The 21,963-nt window shown below is 39.0% G+C and overlaps 2 protein-coding genes across 2 annotated transcripts in view; one reads left to right on the plus strand and one right to left on the minus strand.

The window, feature by feature from the left end:
• Nucleotides 1-16,284, plus strand: part of jazf1b (JAZF zinc finger 1b) — a 34,490-nt gene extending 18,206 nt beyond the window's left edge. Inside the window, exons 2-5 of the mRNA XM_057833407.1 lie at nt 5,127-5,199; nt 11,039-11,235; nt 13,587-13,756; nt 15,196-16,284. Coding sequence (XP_057689390.1) covers nt 5,127-5,199; nt 11,039-11,235; nt 13,587-13,756; nt 15,196-15,372 — 617 coding nt within the window. The 3' untranslated portion in view covers nt 15,373-16,284. The remainder of the gene's footprint in view (nt 1-5,126; nt 5,200-11,038; nt 11,236-13,586; nt 13,757-15,195) is intronic.
• Nucleotides 16,285-18,453: 2,169 nt separating this feature from the next.
• tax1bp1b (Tax1 (human T-cell leukemia virus type I) binding protein 1b) overlaps nt 18,454-21,963 on the minus strand; it is a 41,222-nt gene continuing 37,712 nt past the window's right edge. Inside the window, exon 17 of the mRNA XM_057833402.1 lies at nt 18,454-19,118. Coding sequence (XP_057689385.1) covers nt 18,920-19,118 — 199 coding nt within the window. The 3' untranslated portion in view covers nt 18,454-18,919. The remainder of the gene's footprint in view (nt 19,119-21,963) is intronic.

The raw sequence follows: 21,963 nt of genomic DNA on the forward strand, positions 1-21,963 counted from the left end.
CGGTCATTGCTTAACCAATCGATATACCTAGTAATCCAGATCGATTTCTAGTGACCATCAATTCTGGTTAGTGCTTGAATATACACCAAGCAATCCCCCATCTATGTTAACACTCACCTAGGTTCATAGGAAGGAACTGTAACTAGATATAGTGACTAAAATCTGTCTATTCTTGGCCTGGTAATTTTTGCCCACCAAGGTGGACCACCTGTGTAGTATGTTTAAAGGGGTTTCCATCTCTACTGGCCTGGATACTGGTGGGCCCCCAAAGAATAGCAGAAGCTGTAGGGAATTAGCCCCCGGAGACCATCCATCTCTGTGGTCCCTACGTTAGGTGTGTGTGATTTACAGCGTGTGGGAAAAGATTGATCCGCTGTGTGAGCGAACTGCCATTCCACTCACGGAGGCTCATTAGTGATCTGGTGGGTGTACACATACCAACGTACAACACTCACAACTACAGGACTCTGAGCCGCCTTTGGTTTTGGAAGGTTTCAGGATCTTTCCTAAACAGTTTCCACGACTTTGGTTGGTGGGCGGTGAGTAGTGACTCCGTTGCTCTGACCGCATCCACTGCTAATGAAACACATGCTTACGTTATGGCGTGTCCTTGAAAGTGTCAGACATTGAGCTGTTTTCAGTCAGATTCTTACCTGCCAGTATCATAAAACATGTATGTTGTCAGCCAAGCAGCCAGGCTTTGGACAATTACCACATGATGCTCTGTGTCTTTGGAAATCCTAATTACAGAGAGCAGAATGCTGGCGTGTACACTGGAACCTTCATTACACACACATAAGAACATAATAAGATCTAATTCAGGAGCTCTATCACAAATTCTGCTGTGGCAAATTGGTTAAATTTTTTTTATATTGAGATTATATCTAGATATTCTAAATCCGGATAATTACGCAATGCAGTATTTTCATTCATTCATTCATTTTCCATGCCGCTTTTTCCTCACAAGGGTCGCGGAGGTGCTGGAGCCTATCCCAGCTGAGTACGGGCATGTTTTTTGAAATTTGCATCAAAACCTGTGGGAATGTTCTCTTTTCTCCATTTATTTAGAATGCATGTTTTATATGAATAAAACTAATAAATAGAAATAGAATGAAACAAAATATGTAGTGTGTTCAGTGTGTTGTTACTTCCATCATAGGCGGAGTTTGACTTTTGTGGCAGGAATGGGAAAAACATGTTAAAGACCCCGAAACGCGGTGTCAGCAATAAAATTAACTTGGAAGATAGACGCTCGATTAGTAGCTTAACGCATGCTCATAAATACAGGCACCTCAGCTATGTGGGTTTGCGTGCGTGTGTGAGTTCGTGCGTTTTTCTGCGGGGAAGTAGACGTTGATTTTTGCAGATTTTTGGTCTGATAATTAAATCCATTTTAATGCCAAGTTTTTCCAGTCACTCACACCCTTGTGAAACAAATCCTTAACGCGATGAGTTTGAAAATAGCAGCAGGCAAAACAGGAGACTGCATCCATTTTGACTGAATATTCCAGCCAGGAATATTTATAATCCTACATTAAAAATGAGCGTTTTTTGTTCCCCATAATTTTTTAGGGTAATTCTAAGTCAGGCTGCTTAGGACAACTATGCTTTTGACCAAGGACGTCGTCCATTGAATATGGTATGCCAGGTCGTAGCTCTGTTGTACAATTAGCATCTTTAGTGGGACAAACTGAAGCTTCGCTCACCATTTTGCCAGTGCTCTCCCACGTTTCATGGTCAACATCTTCAATCGTTGGTTGTTGTCGCTTTTTAAAGCTTAAGTTTGTTTGGCTAAGCAAAGCAAATGACCGTCTATAAGGTGCTCTAGTCTTTTAGTCACATGATCTGTTCGAAAATTAATTTTTGACCCATTATAAAAAATTTTTTTTTTTTTCTTTTCATTTCATTCATTTTTGTTGGTGGTTTTATTGCTTTACAACTTCTATAGACAACATTTTACCGGCAAGGTCTTAGTTTTAAATTCATATAAAGGAAAAAAACAATTACATGCAATTATATTTTCGTCCACCGGGGGGGCTATGCCCCCAGCCCCCCCTTTAATTCCCGTGTATGACATGACATCCATGCTAGTCTCGCAATGCTATAATTATTGTTTTTTGTATGTAATTATTTATTGACCAAAAAAAAAAAAAAAAACTAATGCCAATAACTGAACAGCACTCGTGTGCATATGCTGGCTCTGGAACCCAGGCATTTGAAACAAACCAAAGCTGGCGAGTGTCCACATTTCACCCGTAAAAAGCATTGACGGAATGTGACAGGCAGGGGGGGAACTTACTGGCATCTGTGGTAAACCCCAGTCCTAAACATAGTGCCCCCCCCCCACACACACACACACACATATCAGGGATACCATTTTAGACAGAAAACGTTGCAAGATTTGAATACTGAAGCAAAAAATGGGCAAAGTGTACCCTGTCAATGTAAACAAAGCCAAGTGACACTTTTACTGACAGAAACGGCAGCACCTACTGGGGTACATAATCTTAAATTGTTTGAAAATGCCCTCATTCTTGATTCTGATAGTGTTCCATTTGCCTCTCTGCTTTTTGTGGGGTAATTTTCACTTCAAACAGATACAAGAAAATTAAAAAAAAGCCAAACAAAAAAAAAAACTATAGACTATAAGGCACACCTGACTATAAGGGCACCCATCAAACTTGACACGAAAACGGCATTTGTTTATAGATAAGCTGCACTGAACTATAAGCCGCCGCTGTCCTCACTGTATAATGGGATATTTACACCAAAAGATATTAATGGATAACACTTTATTTGACAGCGGCATCATAAGATTGGCATAAGACCAAATGAACCACTATGAGGCTTTGAACCAATTGGCTGCAAAGCTTTGTTGCTTCAAGAAGCTTCACTTGGCCATCACTGCTCCCTTGGGGGAGACAATCAACCTCTGCTGCCACCTGCTGTCAACACTGTTGTCATCCAACATGCCTCCTAACATGCATTGCAGCACTAAAGATGTACATAACAATCAAAATTCATGTTCCGTGCTAATTATTTCTTCAGTTACTGTTCCAGTTGTTTCATTCATTGCTAGTTATGGTATTTAGTAACACTTAATTTGACAATGGCGCCATAAAACTGTCATTAGACAATCATAATTATGACATGACACTGTCATGAGTATTAATAAATGCTTATGACAGATTTCATTTTGTGTCATCCGACAAATTATCTCACTTTTGAGTGGATGTAAAAGATCCGGGTTGGACATACAGTAAATGGAGTTAGTGACATAATTTGTCGGATGACATTTAATGACATCTGTCATAAGAATTCATTTATGCCCATGATAGTGTCATGTCACAATTATGACGGTCTTATGGCAGTGTTATGATGCCACTGTCAAATAAAGTGTTGCTTGTTAACCAAAATAAATCAACAAATAAGATGCACTGGACTATAAGACACAGGATTCAAAATGAGGTACAAAAGTAGGGTTATATATTCTGAAAATTACGGTACATGTAATGAACCCATTATACCCCTCATGTGAGTTTTATTGATCAATACCCTCACAACACAGTTGTCCTAGTTTACGGCATGCGTAATTCATTTTTGCTGTGATTTAGTTCCTGAACCGGTATTCAGGAATATATAAAACACAACCACATAGGCAACAAGATGTAAGACAATAGTTTGGAGAAGATAAATGTTCCCTTTTTCAGGCAGCGATATAGTTTTGTTTAGAATATAGATGCTTTAAAAACACTCTCAAGTCAATTGATGCGTGTTACCAGTTTGCTGACAGATGCATTAGGCCTCGTTGTGTTTGGCATCATGTACAAAGTAATAGTACAAACAGCCTGGGGTGTAAGCTGCAGTGAGTAAACGAGTTGGTGGATGAAAAGCAACCACATGGGGGAAGCAGTCTTTCACAGCTCAGTCAGAGGCAGGCAAACAGAGGCGGAGCTGCATAGCCAGCTCACTTTTATGGTCCATCTTTCTTCTCCCACATGGATGCTGCTGTGAGGAACGTTTGAAGTCAAGCCTGCTCCACCTCGGGCTGTGGAGACTGGCTATTGTTGTACATTTAGCACCACCAAACAAAATTTATGTGTGGCTCCCAGCTCAGTGTGTGTTGACAGTTTAGTCATCAATGAGCAACGCTGCGTGTATGTGTGAGTGTGCTGGGCTGCTTTTCAAAAAGTACAGTATTAAAGATTATGACAGGAAGCCTATTTTTAAGGAAAAATAGATGTTACAACGGTAGATTTTGTTCTACAAGATCAGTTAACAGATTATATTAATTTAGAACTGTAGGGGGTCCTAGGTTCACGACGTTCAGGACTATCGCATACGTTTAAAGGTTGTAAACACACTGAATAATGCATGCAAAGTTACTGCTGTTTTTTGTTTGTTTGTTTTGTCATATAGATATTTACTGTAATTATTAACTGTATTTGTGTAGGTTAGTGATAAATGATGTTAAAAAAAAACAAAAAACAGCAGTACTCAGACGCAATTACCTCACCAGGATGCTCTGAAGCGTAAAAGTAATCTTGACAGAGTATGTGTTTTGAGGCCACACTTGGACATTGTCATTTGAGCACATTTTATACGTTATAAAGAATCGATACTAGTCATTTTTTTTTATTTGCAGCATTTAGAGTTCACATAAACCGCAAGGAAAAAACTATTGTATTTCAATTAAAAATATCAACAGTAGATAAATGTGTGCATGATCCCTATCTTGATAGCAGCTTCACAATTCTTAAATTTGTTAAACTAGTGAGCTTTTGCAGATTCTTGGCATGGATTTCTTTGAGACTGTCAGAATAACCACCTCCCATCCATTTGAAGATGTTCCTAAGGTTCTCAACAGGGTTGAGGTCAGGGGAGGATTGGGGACCACACCATGACTTTTGAACGAAAGCATCCAATAATGCAGAGGCATTCCTTGCATCATGAGATTATTTACGGGCGCCATGCAGCCCTGGATTTGCATTCTAATTGGGTTCTATGATTATTAATAAACTAATTTAAATAATGCACCTAGCATGCGATGTTTGACTCAAACCGACCTGACAAAGTTCCAACGTTCTTAAATGCAAAAAGCTAAAGCATACCCTTATTTTCCTTAGACACAGATCCACGCCTTTTGGAGACACAGGAGCAGCAGCAGCCCACCTATGTCGCCCTCAGCTACATCAACAGGTAAATAAACACAACAAGCTAGAAGATCAATCGACCACTTCAGTTTTTCAACAAGTGCCGGATGTGCGTCACTGAGTTCAAGCGCTTAGCCCAATGAATGCTCATTTAAAGACCCCACAGCAATTTCAGACGTCATCTGGGGGATCGTTCAGAGGATCTGAATCGGGATTTGGTAGCTGGTTCGTTTTTACGACACCAAGTCAGCTTTGATATGGTGACTCAGACGGGCATTACCTCGAAACGTCTGCCGATGTCTCCCTGCCTGCGTGAAAGCATGTTTATGTGGTTATCACTTCATTTTTAAATTCCACTTTTTGCTTGAACGTTTTTATTTTTATAGCGTGCGTTTAAACTAACTGTCCATAAACTCCTTGCATACATCTTTTTATGGGACTAGAGTTAGTGATGTGTGGTGTGTCCCCCTCCACACTTGGGACTAAAACATACAGTAGTGTATATTCTATACTTTTGTACAACTCTCGAACAAGTAGTAGGTGTTTATCCATGAGCAGATCCATTAACACGATATGGAACTGTGTTGCAGCAGAGATTTATCATTATGAACAGCAAATGAGGATATGGGTTTGACAGAAAACAAAAGAAATCATGACTAAAGATACCACACACCCATAAAAATAAAAATAAGTTATTCACAAATATTCATAGGCGGAGTTTGACTCTTGTGGGGGGCAAAACATGTTGATCACCCCGAAATGCAGTGTTAGCAATAAAATTAACTTGCAACATACCGGTATATATCAGGGGTCGGGAACGTTTTTGGCTGAGAGAGCCATGAACACAACATATTTTTAAATGTAATTCCGTGAGAGCTAGAGATGTCGCTCGGGTCCGATCACGTCATTTTCAAAGTATCGGAATCGGCAAAAAAATATCGGCCATGTCTTTTTTTAATATATATATATTTTTTAATTAAATCGTTTTCTAATTGTATTTAACGTTACAGACATAATATGTTACACTCATCCAGAGTCTTTAGTTTAGGCTTAAGGTAGGGTTATCAAATTTATTCCGATAACGGCGGTAATTAATTTTTTAAAAATGTATCACATTAAATATTTAACGCAATTAATGCATGCGTTGCCCGATCCACTCACGCAATGTCGCGCTCAATCTGTAATGATGCCGTTTTACCCATTTAGAGAGATAAAAGGCAACGTAAAATGAGTAGAGTGAATTTTGTCAGCCTTTGGAGCCTTTTTTTTATAGGCTAAAGCCTTACAATCCTTCTCCCTACGATTAGGAATATCACGGGAAGCAATGTGGGGAAGCAAGGTAGCAATTGATCTTTTTCCTAACACCTTATGTTATTTCCCAACGCAGAGAAGATATATCCATTGGTAGCACTACGCACAGTCATGGTTCCACTTACCATCATGCATTTGGGTTGAATGGCTGCAGTATTATTTACTGAAAGCTCAACAAATACACTAGATGGCAATATTTAGTCACAATATACAAAGTCACAAGTCTTTCTATCCGTGGATCCCTCTCACAGAAAAAATGTTAATAATGTAAATGCCATCTTGAGGATTTATTGTCATAATAAACAAATACAGTACTTATGTACTGTATGTTGAATGTATATATTCGTCCGAGTTTTATTCATTTTTTTCTTAATGCATTGCCAAAATGTATATGATCGGGAATGATTGGAATTGAATCGGGAGCAAAAAAAAAAAGCAATTGGATCGGGAAATATCGGGATCGGCAGATACTCAAACTAAAACGATCGGGAGCAAAAAAACATGATCGGAACAATCCTAGTGAGAGCCATACAATGTGTTTACAACTAAAAATACAAGTAATGTGTGCATTTTATGTAATTTCAACACTTTTAAAGTATAGTAATTCTCTGAATTCTTTTTAATAACATTGTTATGTTGTTGCTAATCATTAAGGAGTATTTAATAATAATAATAATACATTTTATTTGGAGGCGCCTTTCTGGCACTTAAGGTCGCCGTACAATCATTTAAAACATTTAAACATATTAAAAGTGAGAAAATGAAAGTATATAACGTATAAGGAAATTTAAAATACTAAAAGAGATATAAGGGCAGTTAAAAAGACCAGAACTAAGTGATTATTGTGGATAGGCTAGTCCAAGGTTCACTAAATCCGAACCTCGGTGCCACTTTTCCTGTCGTGTTTTCCTCCCTCCCCTAACACACCTGAATCAAATGATTGTCAACAGCAACCTCTCCAGAAGCCTGATAATGATCCTGATTATTTTGATTCAGGTGTGTTGGAGGAGGGAGACATGGAAAACACGACAGGCCAAGTGGCACCGAGGTCCGGATTTAGTGAACCCTGAGCTAGTCTAAACAGGTGAGTTTTTAGTGAACCCTGAGCTAGTCTAAACAGGTGAGTTTTGATAGATAGATAGATAGATAGATAGATAGATAGATAGATAGATAGATAGATAGATAGATAGATAGATAGATAGATAGATAGATAGATAGATAGATAGATAGATAGATAGATAGATAGATAGATAGATAGATAGATAGATAGATAGATAGATAGATAGATAGATAGATAGATAGATAGGCACAACGACATGTATGTTTGCCACTTTCCCACTAAAATTACTGCGAACCAGCTTTCTAGTCGCCGGTGACCATCGCCGGTTCGCGCATGCGCAAAGGAGTCTAATGAACGATTTTTTTTTTTTTTTTTAACAATTAAAGATGTTCGTGTTCAATCTTCGGTTCAAGCTCAGTTGTTGTTGAAGCTTTTGAAAGCTTAGGTTTAAAGAAATTCCAAATATCTATCTTGCCTCCTCAGGTGTTAATTTGGTTAATCAAGGCAAAGGACCTCTCTAAGGTGCTAGTCACATGATCCGTTCGAAAAAATAATTTTGACCCATTATGAAATACTTCGTAGGATTCTTGTGAATTTCATTAGGGCCCGAGCACTAGGCGTGCGAAGGCCCTATTGTTTTGCAAAGGATTTTTTTTTTTTTTTTTTTTTTTTTCAGGGCAAATGAAAACGGCCAATTTGGAGGCCTGAACATGCACGAAAAGTCACCAAAATTTGCACATACGTGCGGAAAATTGTAAATTTTGATAATTTTGCAACGTTGCAAAAAAATATAACAAAATGGCTCAGTGGCGCCCCCTTGAAATTTTAAAATTGGCCTATAACATTAGGGTCTGTCAGCGTAGAGCAATGAAATTTGGGGGGTCTATACCTTGTCCAAAACCGCTCCAAAAAAGCATTTACACCCATATTCCAAACCCAACAGGAAATCGGTTATTTTGGATCAAATATGAAATTTTTTATCAATTTACAGGGTGCACATTTGAGACCTTTTCACCGAGGGAGTTTGTTGGATCATCTTCAAAATTGGTGAGACTGTACAGGAGACATATGAGGTCTTAAGTTTTTTAAATGGTGCGTTTTCATTCACGGGTCTGACCTGGGCGTGGTGCCAAAGTCGGCCATTTTTTCGGCAAAATGACAAATTCAGTAAATGACTAATAGTTCCTTGACACAACGTTCAGTCTTTTTCATATTTGGCATGTATGTGCGGTATCCCACCCTTAACACGAGTGCATTGAAATATTACCCATTAGGCCTAGCGCCCCCTAGTGAGAACAGGAAATGCCTTTTTTTACGAGACCGGTTCCTCCTCCAAGGGAAAAAAATCTGTTGACCTCAAACCTGCATCAGGGGAGCCTTAAGACCTGTGTTCAGGTGCCTGATGAAAAATATTGAGGTTTCGTTGAAGCGGAGGGGTCCAAACATGAAAGTGAAAATAACCGTCAACAATTTGTCTCGCAAAATACTTTGAACAGTCATAACTCAGCAGATATACAACATATCTGCACCAAACTTCCCGTGCTTGTTGAGAGTCATACCCTGAAGGGTCTTGTAGGGGTCATTTGCATCAACTCTACAGTGCCAACTAGTGGCGACAGAAAGGAGTTTTTAAAAAGGCCTTTCCTATTGGGTTTTTTCAACGTAGAGCAATGAAATTTGGGGAGTCCATACCTTATGCAAAACTGCTCCAAAAAGTCTCTTGCACCCATTTTCCAAATCCAACAGAAAATCGGGTATTTTAGACCGAATGTGAAATTTTTATCCATTTGTAGTGTAGTTTACATTTGGAGGCCTGAACATGCACGAAAACTCATCAAATTTTGCACATACATGCGGCTTTGCGTGGATTTCGATAATGTTGCGACGTTACAAAAAAATGTAACAAAATGGCTCAGTGGCGCCCCCTTGAATTTTTCAAAAAGGCGTTTCCTATTAGGTTTTTTTAATGTAAAGCAATGAAATTTGGGGAGTCGATACCATGTGCAAAACTGCTCCAAAAAGTCTCTTGAACCCATATTCCAAACCCAACCGGAAATCGGGTACTTTGGATCGGATGTTAAATTTTTATCAATTAACAGGGTGCACATTTGAGACCTTGTCACAGAAGGAGTTAGTTGGATCATCTTCAAAATTCGTGAGACTATTCAGGAGACATAGGAGATCTAAAATTTTCAAAATGGTGCGTTTTCATTCACGGGTCTGACCTGGGCGTGGTGCCAAAGTCGGCCATTTTTTCGGCAAAATGACAAATTCTGTAAATGACTAATGGTTCCTTGACACAACGTTCAATCTTTTTCATATCTGGCATGTATGTGCGGGATCCCACCCTTAACACGAGTGCATTGAAACATTACCCATTAGGCCTAGCGCCCCCTAGTGAAAACAGGAAATGCCTTTTTTTACGAGACAGGTTCCTTCTCCAAGGGAAAAAAATCTGTTGACCTCAAACCTGCATCAGGGGAGCAATAAGACATGTGTTCAGGTGCCTGATGAAAAATATTGAGGTTTCGTTGAAGCGGAGGGGTCCAACAGGAGGTGTGAAAATGACTGAAGCCATTTTGTCTCACCACAAGTTTTAAACAGTCATAACTTCTATAGCATATCTGCGCCAAACATCTCGTGCTTGTTGAGTCATACTCTGAAGGGTCCTGTAGGGGTCATTTGCATCAACCCTAAAGCGCCAACTAGTGGCAATAGAAAGTCGTTTTTCCAATAAATGTCTAGTTCTTTTCAGGTTGGTCATTGTAGTTTCAAGACCTTTTGAAATACTTGTTTTACGGCCTATGCCCACATGTCTTTTGCCGTGACGACCCTTTATTCGATCCTTTTTTGTAGAACTCTCTCCAATAGGGGTTTTTATCTCTTAGGTGTGTGAATGTAAATGGGCGACTTTCAAGCATGTTAGGTTCCAATGCAATGATTAGAGAGGACGATCTGCCACCACCCTGACCTGCACACTGTCCGAGTAGCGTGACGTCCGAGTTGCGCTAGATTGCGAGGGCCCGTTCAGTCCTGCTTGCAGGCCTAGTTCATTTTGTTGTTTGTTTTATTGCTTTACAACTTTTCTAGCCAACATTTTACCAGCTAGGTCTTTATGTTAAATTATATAAGAAAAGCAATGACATTTTTCGGCCACCGGGGGGTCACTGCCCCGCCGGCCTCCCCTCAATCTCCGCACTTGTCAATATTCTATTCTAACAAGAAGGGGGTGCTGAAGCCAATTCCAGCTGACTATTGACTGGAGGCAAGGTACCCACTTAACTGGTTGTTAGCCAATCTCAGGGCGCATTTTGAAAAACAACCATTTATAAAAGCATGTTCAAACAAACCTTAAGATGCAAACCTTCAGATAACGGTTTATTCGCAAATAATTTCAGGCAAAAAAATTGATAAAATTCGTTTTTGTTTTGGAGAAACTGCGAGCATTTATCTACTGTATACTCTGTAGACAACAAGCACACGATATATTTTGATGTTTTCTTTTGTCCTGCAGGTTTATGACAGGAGCCGCTAGGCAAGAGCACGATTCGCTGAAGAAGAAGATTCAGCCCAAAGTCTATCTGTCTTTAATGGGGAGTCTGTGTCGCAGCAATGTGGCCGCACAACCTCGCCACACCAGCGGAAATCTCACCCCTCCCGTCACACCGCCCATCACTCCATCCTCATCTTTTCGTTGCAGCACGCCCACAGGTAACTTGTCGTCTACACGGCCACTCACACCACGTTTAAAATGGATCAACATTATTTCAATAGCATGATGGTAAAACAAAGTGACACAATGTTACTGAAATGTCATGTTACGATACACAGTGAACACAGAACCTACAATAATACACAAATTAAAGAAATACTAATAATAATTAAGTACCTTGAGGACAGTCTTCATGGAGACAATATTGACTACCGTAATTTTAGCACTATAAGGCGCAACTGACCATAAGCGACGACCCACCAAATTTGGCAGTGTGACAGCATTTGTTCATAGATAAGCCGCACTGGACTATAAGCTATAAAATGTCCTCACTCTATTATGGGATATTTACACCAAATGATATTAACTCATTCACTCCCAGCCATTTTCACCGGTGCAACCCCCTTCGCTCCCGGCCGTTTTACTGGATTTTGACTGATTTTGCCAGGCCCACAGAAAATTCTCTTCTATTTCTATATAAACATCAAAAGAAAGATTAGACTCTCTTCTTTCAGCAGGAAAAAAAAGTTAGTTCATATCTTTTTCCATTCTTCAGAAATCAGCGTTAAAAAATAGCTTAATTTGAGCAATTTTCCAATTTCTGATGAAAAAACAGAAATTGAGCTTTTTGTGAAAGCATACATTTCAAACATTGACTTAACACAGCTATTTTTTGCTTTAGTTACATCCCAAACATCTGAATATTTTTTTTCTTTTTCAAAATAACATAATATAACAATAAAACAAAAAACATAATAACAAGACAAATAGAGCTTTTGATTGCAAAGTAACAATTTATTTACACAAAAATAACTGAGAGATGATGCTGTTGTGGCCGTGACAGCCGGGGTAAACTTTTCCCTCATCGTCACCTGTTTCATAAAGATGGATTTTTTTTTTAGTCGTTCTTTTGTGGTGACCATTGCCTCGTGGCAGAGTTCGCCTGGGGAACTTGTGTTCCTGGGGGGGGAACTGGTTTGGCTGTGCGCATTTCCGTGCGAAACACTGGAGGGTGCAGGGGATGCGAGCGGCCGAGCATGGTGGCGCGGGCTCTGCTCAGCGAGCAGCACGGACTCAACGGCATCGTCGGCTGCACTGGTGGTCCTGGTCGTTCTGCTCGGTCGTCCGGCACCTGGTATCCCGGGCGTCCTCCTTGTTGTTCTGCTCGGTCGTCCGCCGCCTGGCGTCCTGGACGTCCATTCAGTCATCTTCCGCCGGCGCCCCGGCCGTGCAGCCCGGCCATTCGTTTTGTTGAATCAGGTTGTGGGTCTTACCAAAGGCGCGACTGCCCTCCAGTAACCAGTTTTATTGCTTTAAAATGGATTTTCAGCGTTGCGCTTTGGAGCTCAGTTGAATCAGAACCCAGAGATGTCTCTTGTAAAAAAAAAAAAAAAATTTTTAAACGTAAAAGACTGATAAATACGACTTTGGGACACTGAAACAAAAATAGAACGTATTTATACGTTTTTGGGAGCAAATGAGTTAACTGGTAACACTTTATTTGCATCATTGAACTGTCATAAGATCAAATGAACCATCATGAAGTTTTAAACCAATTGGCTGCAAGGCTTCATTGCTTCAAGAAGTGTGATTTAGCCATCACTGCTCTCTTGGGGGAGACAGTCAACCTCTGCTGCCACCTGCTGTCAACACTGTTGTTGTCCAACATGCCTCCTAGCATGCATTGCAGCGCTACAGATGTAAATAACAATCGAAATTCATGTTCTGTGCTAAATATTTCTTCAGTTACTGTTCCAGATATTTCATTAATTGCCAGTTACGGCATTTGGTAACACTTTATTTGACAGTGGGGCCATAAGACTGTCATTAGATAATCATTATTATGACATGAGACACTGTCATGAGCCTTAATGAATGCTAATAACACATGTCATTTAGTGTTATCCGGCAATTTATCCCACTTTTAAATGGATGTAAAAGATCCAAGCTGGACAAAAATTGAGTTAGTGACAAAATTTGCCAGATTACACTTAATGACATCTGTCATAAGCATTCAGTAATGCACATCATAGTGTCATGTCTAGTTATGACGGTCTTATGACAGTTTTATGACGCCGCTGTCATATAAAGTGTTACCTATTAACCCAAATAAATCAACAAATAAGCCGCACTGGACTATAAGCCGTAGGATTCAAAATGAAAGAAAAACGTGACCGCTTAGAAAATTTCGGTAACTTTTTGACTGGAGGCTGGCTAATTATTCAAACTTAAAATAAAATAAAAATGGTAATTATTACCATTACTCACTATTCAGCACAACTTCTCAGTAGACTCATTTACCATGTTACTGTTTTTTGGGTTGCTTTTTAACACGGCTTCCCACGCACAGGCAGCGAGTGCGACGAAGAGGAGATGGACTTTGAGGATTCTGACAGCGACAAGTCGTGGACTACAGAGAACGCCATCAGCTCGCAGTCAATCCTCAGCTCAATGTGCATGAATGGTGACGATGAGAAACCCTTTGCCTGCCCCATTCCGGGCTGTAAAAAGAGATATAAGGTTGGTTTTACAGTTGCATTCACAGCCACATGTCTGGATCTAAGAATTATTGGCACAATCGCAGAAACAAAACCAAAAAAATGTGGATGAAATCATAAAAGGTACAAATACATACATGTATTATACTGTATATATACTGTACTGTATATATACAGTACTGTAAGATTACATAAAGCTAAAGTCCTCATTAAAAAAGGGGGTCTTTTAAAACAATCAAGCTGTTGGAACATTTTAAAAAATTCAAGATAAAAGTTGAAATTCTCTCAAAATTAAGAATTCTGCCTTTTTTCCAGGAGGAAAAAAAATGAATACCTACAAAACTTTCAATTTAATGTTACGAGGAAAATGTTGAAAATGAAGTGAAGTCCTCATTTTTCTGATTAAAATGGTAATATGTCATGTGTGAGGCACAACATGCTGCACAAGACCGTACCAAATGGAAGCAGATTGTCACGGCCTTATGTTCCAAAGGGAACGAAGAGGGTTAAGTAAGTAAAGTGGTAACATAAAAGAAAAAAAATATATATATATATATAAAAGAATGCGGTTAAAACAGGATGACAAAAACGGTCTTGAATTTACATGAATAAATTAATGGCAAAATTAAACATTTGCGAGAATAAAAGTCTTAATAGCATGAAGTAATGTTTTTATAATTTTTATAAATAAATTTTATGTGAATTACAGTGAAAAAATATTAAAGACCAAAGTCATACTATTACAACAATTACATATTGTCTTATTAATTACATTATTATTATTATTTCTAGAAAAAAAAAGTATTTCTTTTGAAGAATTCTTTCCATTATGTGAAAATTATGCTATTTGCGTGAGGGTAAAAGCTTACTTGCGGTAATTTGATTATTTAAAAAAAAAAAAACAACAACAACAACAACATTGCATTAAATAATTATACCACTATATTGTTGTATTACCCGCTGACAGCTGGAATACTATGATGAATAAATTTACAGGATTAAAGTCATATTTAAAAGATGTATGTATTCCGGAAAATAAACTTGCATTAGTATGTTGAAAAAAATAACACTTCTCATGAAAAGTAATAATAATGTAAGGTAATATTATAAGAGTCATAGCAAAATTGAGTTGTAATATGATATTAGGAAACCAAAGTCCATTGTGAATTTTACACGTTGTGATGTTACACAAAATCATATTTTTATTCTTATTACAATAATAATGTGGTTATATGACCATTAAATTTAGGAAAATAAGAAATCGAAAAAATGCAAGCATATGGGAATAGATATTAATTACTTTTCTTGAACCAATAATATGATTTCTTTGTCAATCTGATATGTTTTTCTGTCTGAGAACATAAAACGTAATTCCCCTCCCATTTTTTGTTCGGTCAGAAGTTTAATAACACTGCAAGTAATTTTATGTTTTTTTTCTCTTTTGCCTCATCTTGATTGCAGAATGTCAACGGGATCAAGTATCACGCCAAGAACGGCCACCGGATGCAGGTAAGAGTACAAAAAGCCTTCAAGTGCCGCTGCGGGAAGAGCTACAAGACATCTCAGGGTCTCCGTTACCACAGCGTCAACTTCCACCCACCTGTCACTGCTGATGTCATCCATTGTAAAATACGGTAGTAGGGACTTCAACGCATAGCTGCTGTTTTCGGCACTTTGTTCTTCAGCTTTTTCACACACTTTCTTACCTTGTGCTATGGACACAAGATTTTGTTGAATGCTTCAAAAGGGGATAGGTTTTATTCTGGATGTTTAAATGTACGATTAGGACACAATTTTGTAATTTGCACTTTTTTTTTTTTTTTTTTTTACTTTAGGCCTCTATGGTGCTTGTTAATACTTTCCAAACGGCTTACTTTTTAAAATGCCTTTGTAATTCGACATGTGCCAAACCCTTAAAGAAGCCAATGTACATGCACTGTTAAAATTATTTTTTTTGTATTATATCATGTAATGACAGTATATATTATGTTCTATGTCCCAAAAACCTGTTGAGTATTCTAAATTCTCCGTGATTGGCTGGCAAATCTTTAGTATATAGTATTCTGAATTCCCACTGTCAACTGGACTAGACTCCAATCTCACATACCTAAGCAGTATTGAAGATGGATGGATGGATATATGGAATGTTGCGGCCAAAGAGAAAAAGACAAAATATATGCAGAAAAATAAATGGTAGCTTTACAATAAGTCTGATTCCTACAAGCATGAGCTTGTAATATTTGCATACTTGATTTGCAATCAAGTCACGACTGCACAAGAAGTTGTGATAAAACCATAGTTGTTCCAAATTTGATAAGAATATTGTACTGTAATTCAGAAAACGTGGCAATTTTATGGAACTAAAAAAATGGTCTGTCCATCCATTTTCTGCATCCTCAGTAGGTTCAGTTAAGCAGGAGCCTATAGCAGCTGAGTTTGTCACTTTTATGACATGTGTTTTCAGCATTTTTCAAATCTGAACTTTTATCGTGGCCAGGGTATATATACATATACAGTGGGGCAAATAAGTATATAGTCAACCACCAATCGTGCAAGTTCTCCTACTTGAAAAGATTAGAGAGGCCTGTAATTGTCAACATGAGTAAACCTGAACCATGAGAGACAGAATGTGGGAAAAAAAAAAAACAGAAAATCACATTGTTCAATTTTTAAAGAATTTATTTCCAAATTACAGTGGAAGATAACTATTTGGTCACCTACAAACAAGCAAGATTTCTGGCTGTCAAAGCGGTCTAACGAGGCTCCACTCGTTACCTGTATTAATGGCACCTGTTTTAACTCATTATTGGTATAAAAGACACCTGTCCACAATCTCAGTCAGTCACACTCCAAACTCCACTATGGCCAAGACCAAAGAGCTGTCGAAGGACACCAGAGACAAAATTGTAGACCTGCACCAGGCTGGGAAGACTGAATCAATAGGTGAAACGCTTGGTGTAAAGAAATCAACTGTGGAACTCCCTCGATCTGGGGCGCCATGCAATATCTCACCCCGTGGCGTCAAAATGATAACAAAAACGGTAAGCAAAAATCCTAGAACCACGTGGGGGGACCTAGTGAATGACCTACAGAGAGCCGGGACCACAGTAACAAAGGCTACTATCATTACCACAATGCGCCGCCAGGGACTCAAATCCTGCACTGCCAGATGTGTCCCCCTGCTGAAGCCAGTACACGTCCAGGCCCGTCTGCGGTTCGCTAGAGAGCATTTGGATGATCCAGAAGAGGACTGGGAGAATGTGTTATGGTCAGATGAAACCAAAATAGAACTTTTTGGTAGAAACACTGGTTCTCGTGTTTGGAGGAGAAAGAATACTGAATTGCATCCGAAGAATACCATACCCACTGTGAAGCATGGGGGTGGAAACATCATGCTTTGGGGCTGTTTTTCTGCAAAGGGACCAGGACGACTGATCTGTGTAAAGGAAAGAATGAATGGGGCCATGTATCGAGAGATTTTGAGTGAAAATCTTCCATCAGCAAGGGCATTGAAGATGAGATGTGGCTGGGTCTTTCGGCATGACAATGATCCCAAACACACAGCCAGGGCAACAAAAAAAGTGGCTTCGTAAGAAGCATTTCAAGGTCCTGGAGTGGCCTAGCCAGTCTCCAGATCTCAACCCCATAGAAAATCTGTGGAGGGTGTTGAAAGTCTGTGTTGCCCAACGACAGCCCCAAAACATTACTGCTCTAGAGGAGATCTGCATGGAGGAATGGGCCAAAATACCATCAACAGTGTGTGAAAAGCTTGTGAAGCGTTACAGAAAACGTTTGGCCTCCGATATTGCCAACAAAGTATTGAGATGAACTTTTGGTATTGACCAAATACTTATTTTCCACCATGATTTGCAAATAAATTCTTTAAAAATCAAACAATGTGATTTTCTGGTTTTTTTCCACATTGTCTCTCATGGTTGAGGTTTACCCATGTTGACAATTGCAGGCCTCTCTAATATTTTCAAGTGGGAGAACTTGCACAATTAGTGGTTGACTAAATACTTATTTGCCCCACTGTATATACATTTTTTATTTTTTCCGGCATTTAAGTTTTTGTGTGTGTGCAAACGCCCAAGGGTGAACTCAGGTGACCTTTGAGAGCATTTCACAGCTCTTCAGTGTTTTAGCTGCCATTAACAGCGATAGATGTTCATTCCGTGTCAGCCCTCTCAGTTCAAATGCATTGGACGTCAGTGAGTAACAGTCATTTAATTTCACACAGAAGGCTGAAAAACATGATTGGACGTCTGTCGTCGTCGATGAAAGTTACAGTACGCTATTGTTTAGCCAATTTCTATTTTGTAGTTTTCGAAGCACTTTTGCCAACAAAGCATTTTTGACAACGCTATGTTTCTGGTGTTATGTACATAATAGCCTACAGTATATTTCAAATGTCAGCCATTTGCAAAAATGAGCACTAAAATTCCAGTGTTTCCCGTATTTTGACGTATGTCATTGCCTTGAATCGTGAACCATTTCGGATTAATGGAAAGCCATTTGAGCATTTATCACTGCAGTCGTGTCAAGTTGTGATTGACAGTATTGCACTGCCACAAGTCTTTATACTATGGTGAACAATGAATGTACTGCGTTAGGTGCAAAGTGCATTAAAGTATATTTTCATATGTTAATTAAAAAACAAAATGTTATTGTACTGTAATTCCACAAAAAGCTGCTGCTTTGTGTTTGGAATAAAGGACGTTCTGATGTTTCAAAGGATCTTTATTAGTTTTGTCAACAGATAAAACAAGTATATGAAGAAAATAATAGAAGTTGGGAGTATGACATGCAATGACTCACCGACGAAATAGGTAAAGCCAATAGAAAAGAAACCCAGAGTTGTACACATAGTATCAAGGCTGTAACAATAGCACTGGCTTACTCTAAAATCTGACAAACGTCTGTATTTATGACTTCATTTCAATATAGCTTTCTTAAGAGAAGTAGTGGGGCAACTGTTTTGGTTGTTAATTACGTTGTATATATTGTGTTCCCCACCTCAGTTTCTAAAAATCTTAAACAGTGTAAGGTTAAACATTTCATTTTCAGGATTAACTGCAAATTGGAAACGTTAATTAATGACATTTCCAACCCTAAAACGCCAGTTGGTAACTAAAATAAAGATTTTGAATGACACCGCCAATGCAAGCGTCGATTCGGCCTGTGACTAGTCAAATTCGAGCGGGTTCCCATCGAAGTGGGTGAGCACGTGATTCTCAAACACCTTCTGGTCACAGTCCAGTGGGAACTGCTCACTGCACATGGGGCAGATCTTCCAGTGGCTCTCCACGTGCTCCTCAAACTTGGACTGATCGTAGTTGGGCGGGAAGATGACCTCACACAGCGGGCAACGCTTCATGTCCATGCTGTACAAACAAAGCAAAAGGAAGAGGCAAATTTTAAGTCAATCGCTAATGTTGACGGTGAGATAAGTTGAATCCGTTTGAATTGAAGGGTTAGCAGTGAATGATCATGTTTCTAGATGTCCAATCCATTTTGAATGGGAAGGACAAGCAGCATGATTGGAATGGGCAGTCCGCTAGCAGCATTCAAAATCAATTGGACATCATCACTGTCAATGTCAGTGAGGCAGTCTTAAGTCTTGTTTTGTTTTTTTTTATTGTATATAATTTCTTTTATATACTCTTGATTTTCTTTAAGCGAACCTCGGACTTAAAAGACTTGTAGGGTCTAATAAGCCACAATTATTCTTTTATTAAAATACTATTAGAAACACATTATTTCCATTGATTTAAAAATCTATTTAGTACATGTTTTGACCTGAGGAGGGCGCCATGTTTTACGCACACAATGCACGCTGGGGATGATGACGCGGTTGGCTGGACTAGGAGGATAGCCGTGCTAGCCAGCAAGTGAAGCTGGTATGACGACTGGCATCATATGGTCACATTCTGCTGCTGGTCAGATTGTTTTGTTAGAGAGCTGTGGGATGAGTTCCCAACGTCGTACCTGCATTTAAATCCAACTCATCAGCAGTGTCTTTAAACCGATGCTAGGCGGCTCACCGAGAGTTGACTTGCTGCTATTTGCTTTTTTTTTTTTTTTTTTTTTGATCCCGACCTACAGTCACGGACCCTTTTGTGTCTCTATTTTCGCGATCGTGTGTTTTTGTGTGTTCAATAAACCCTTTTACGCAATCCATATGTTATTATTGTCTGCGTTTCCCTTTCAGGTTTTAACGCAGAGACAGACAACGCATTTGGGTTGCGTCTGCTTTATAAGGAAAATCATGACTTCTCGTGGAAGTATAGTCCTGTCGTCCACGTGCTCGTCTGTCGTACAGGAAACACCTTTGTGAATCCCCCTGGAGACCTTCATTTAATTGCTTTTGCTGCTCGTTTTGTGAAATATTGACAGTTCAAATTCAAAGGGCAGAACCGACGATATGTTTATGTAACTAAAGAGTGACACTGTGGTAACCCGGCAGCGCCGCAACTGACGTCACCGCCCAGAGTGCATTGCGTTGTCAACAACAATGGCGACCTACAAGTTGAACTAATTTTACAGATTTTGTTAAAACGAAAACATTAATTCATTTGCTCCCAAAAACGTATAAATACGTTCTATTTTTAATTGTTTCAGTGTCCCAAAGACGTATTTATACGTCTTTTACGTTTTTTTTTTTTTTCCTCCAAAAAAGACATCTCTGGGTCGTGATTCAACTTAGCTCCACAGCACAAAGCTGAAAATCCATTTTAAAGCAATAAAACTGGCCACTGGAGGGCAGTAGCGCATTTGGTAAGACCCGCAACCCGATTCAACGGCAACGAACGGCCAAGCCGCATGGCCGGGCGCCGGCGGAAGACGACCGAATGGATGCCAGGGGGCATACGACCGAGCAGAACAACCGGTAGGACGCCCGGGATACCAGGCACTGGACGACCGAGCAGAACAACCAGGACCACGAGTGCAGCGGACGATGCCTTTGAGTACGTGCTGCTCGCGAGCAGAGCAAGCAGAGACAAAAAAATTCATCTTTATGAGACAGACGGCGATGAGAGAAAAGTTTAACCGGCTGTCGCGGCCAGAACAGCGTCATCTTTCAGTTATGTGTAAACAAATTGTTACTAAAAGCTCTATTTGACTTGTTGTTTATCTTATTTAGTAAAAGGAAAACATTATTCAGATGTTTGGGATGTAACTAAACCAAAAAATAGCTGTGTATAAGTCAAAGTTATGTTAGAAATTATGCTTTCACAAAAAGCCCAGTTTTTTTCATCAGAAATTGGAAAATTGCTCAGACTAAGCTATTTTCTAATGCTGATTTCTAAAGAATGGAAAAAGGTATGAAATAACTTTTTTTTCTGTTGAAAGAAGAGAGTAATCTTTCTTTTGGTGGGTTCCATGTTTATATAGCAATAGAACAGAATTTTCTGTGAGCCTCGCAAAATCAGTCAAAATCCAGTATAACGGCCGGGAGCGAAGGGCCTTGCTCCGGTGAAAATGGCTGGGAGTAAATGAGTTATGAGGGGTTTTAATATCAAATTATTATAACTCATACTAACATTTATCTTTTAATTACCTGTCTTTATATCCGTGGTACCCTTTAAGTTAATATTTTAAAATACAGGGTGATTCAAAAAGAATGCCATATTCCTCATGCGATAGATCAAAAATAAAAATAAAAAATTTAAAATGTTACAATACTCTAGATTGGACACATGCTCAATATACCCAACAAATAAGCCGCACTAGACTATACACCGCAGGATTCAAAATGAGGGGAAAAAAGTAGTGGCTTGTCGTCCGAAAATTACATAACCAAGTTTTCAAATTAAGTGCTCAAAGGTGGCCAACATCGGCACTTGAAATACATCAGATACTTGAAGTTATGTTCAACACATTTGCCTTTGCCAGAGTTTTGTAATTTTTTTTATTTTTGACATATCGCGTGATACTTTAGGCACATTCTTTTTTAATCACCTTGTTTTTTAAATGTAAAACAGTATTCAATTTGTTTTGATTTGATTTAACTAATATTTTTTTTATTATTTCATTTTTTAAAAATTGCAAATACTAATATGACATGCAATGATTCACCGACAAAAAAAATAAACAAGCCCAAAGTATTACAACTTCACACCGCTGGTTAACAAACAGCCATGCGATGACGTGGGAAAAGCAGGAGCTCGAGGTAGTTAAAACACGTCTGTCTGATGCGACGTGGGTGGGCCGCCGCCACCGCACACA

This window comes from Corythoichthys intestinalis, chromosome 4 (assembly GCF_030265065.1).
Source record: "Corythoichthys intestinalis isolate RoL2023-P3 chromosome 4, ASM3026506v1, whole genome shotgun sequence".
Classification (NCBI taxonomy): domain Eukaryota; kingdom Metazoa; phylum Chordata; class Actinopteri; order Syngnathiformes; family Syngnathidae; genus Corythoichthys; species Corythoichthys intestinalis.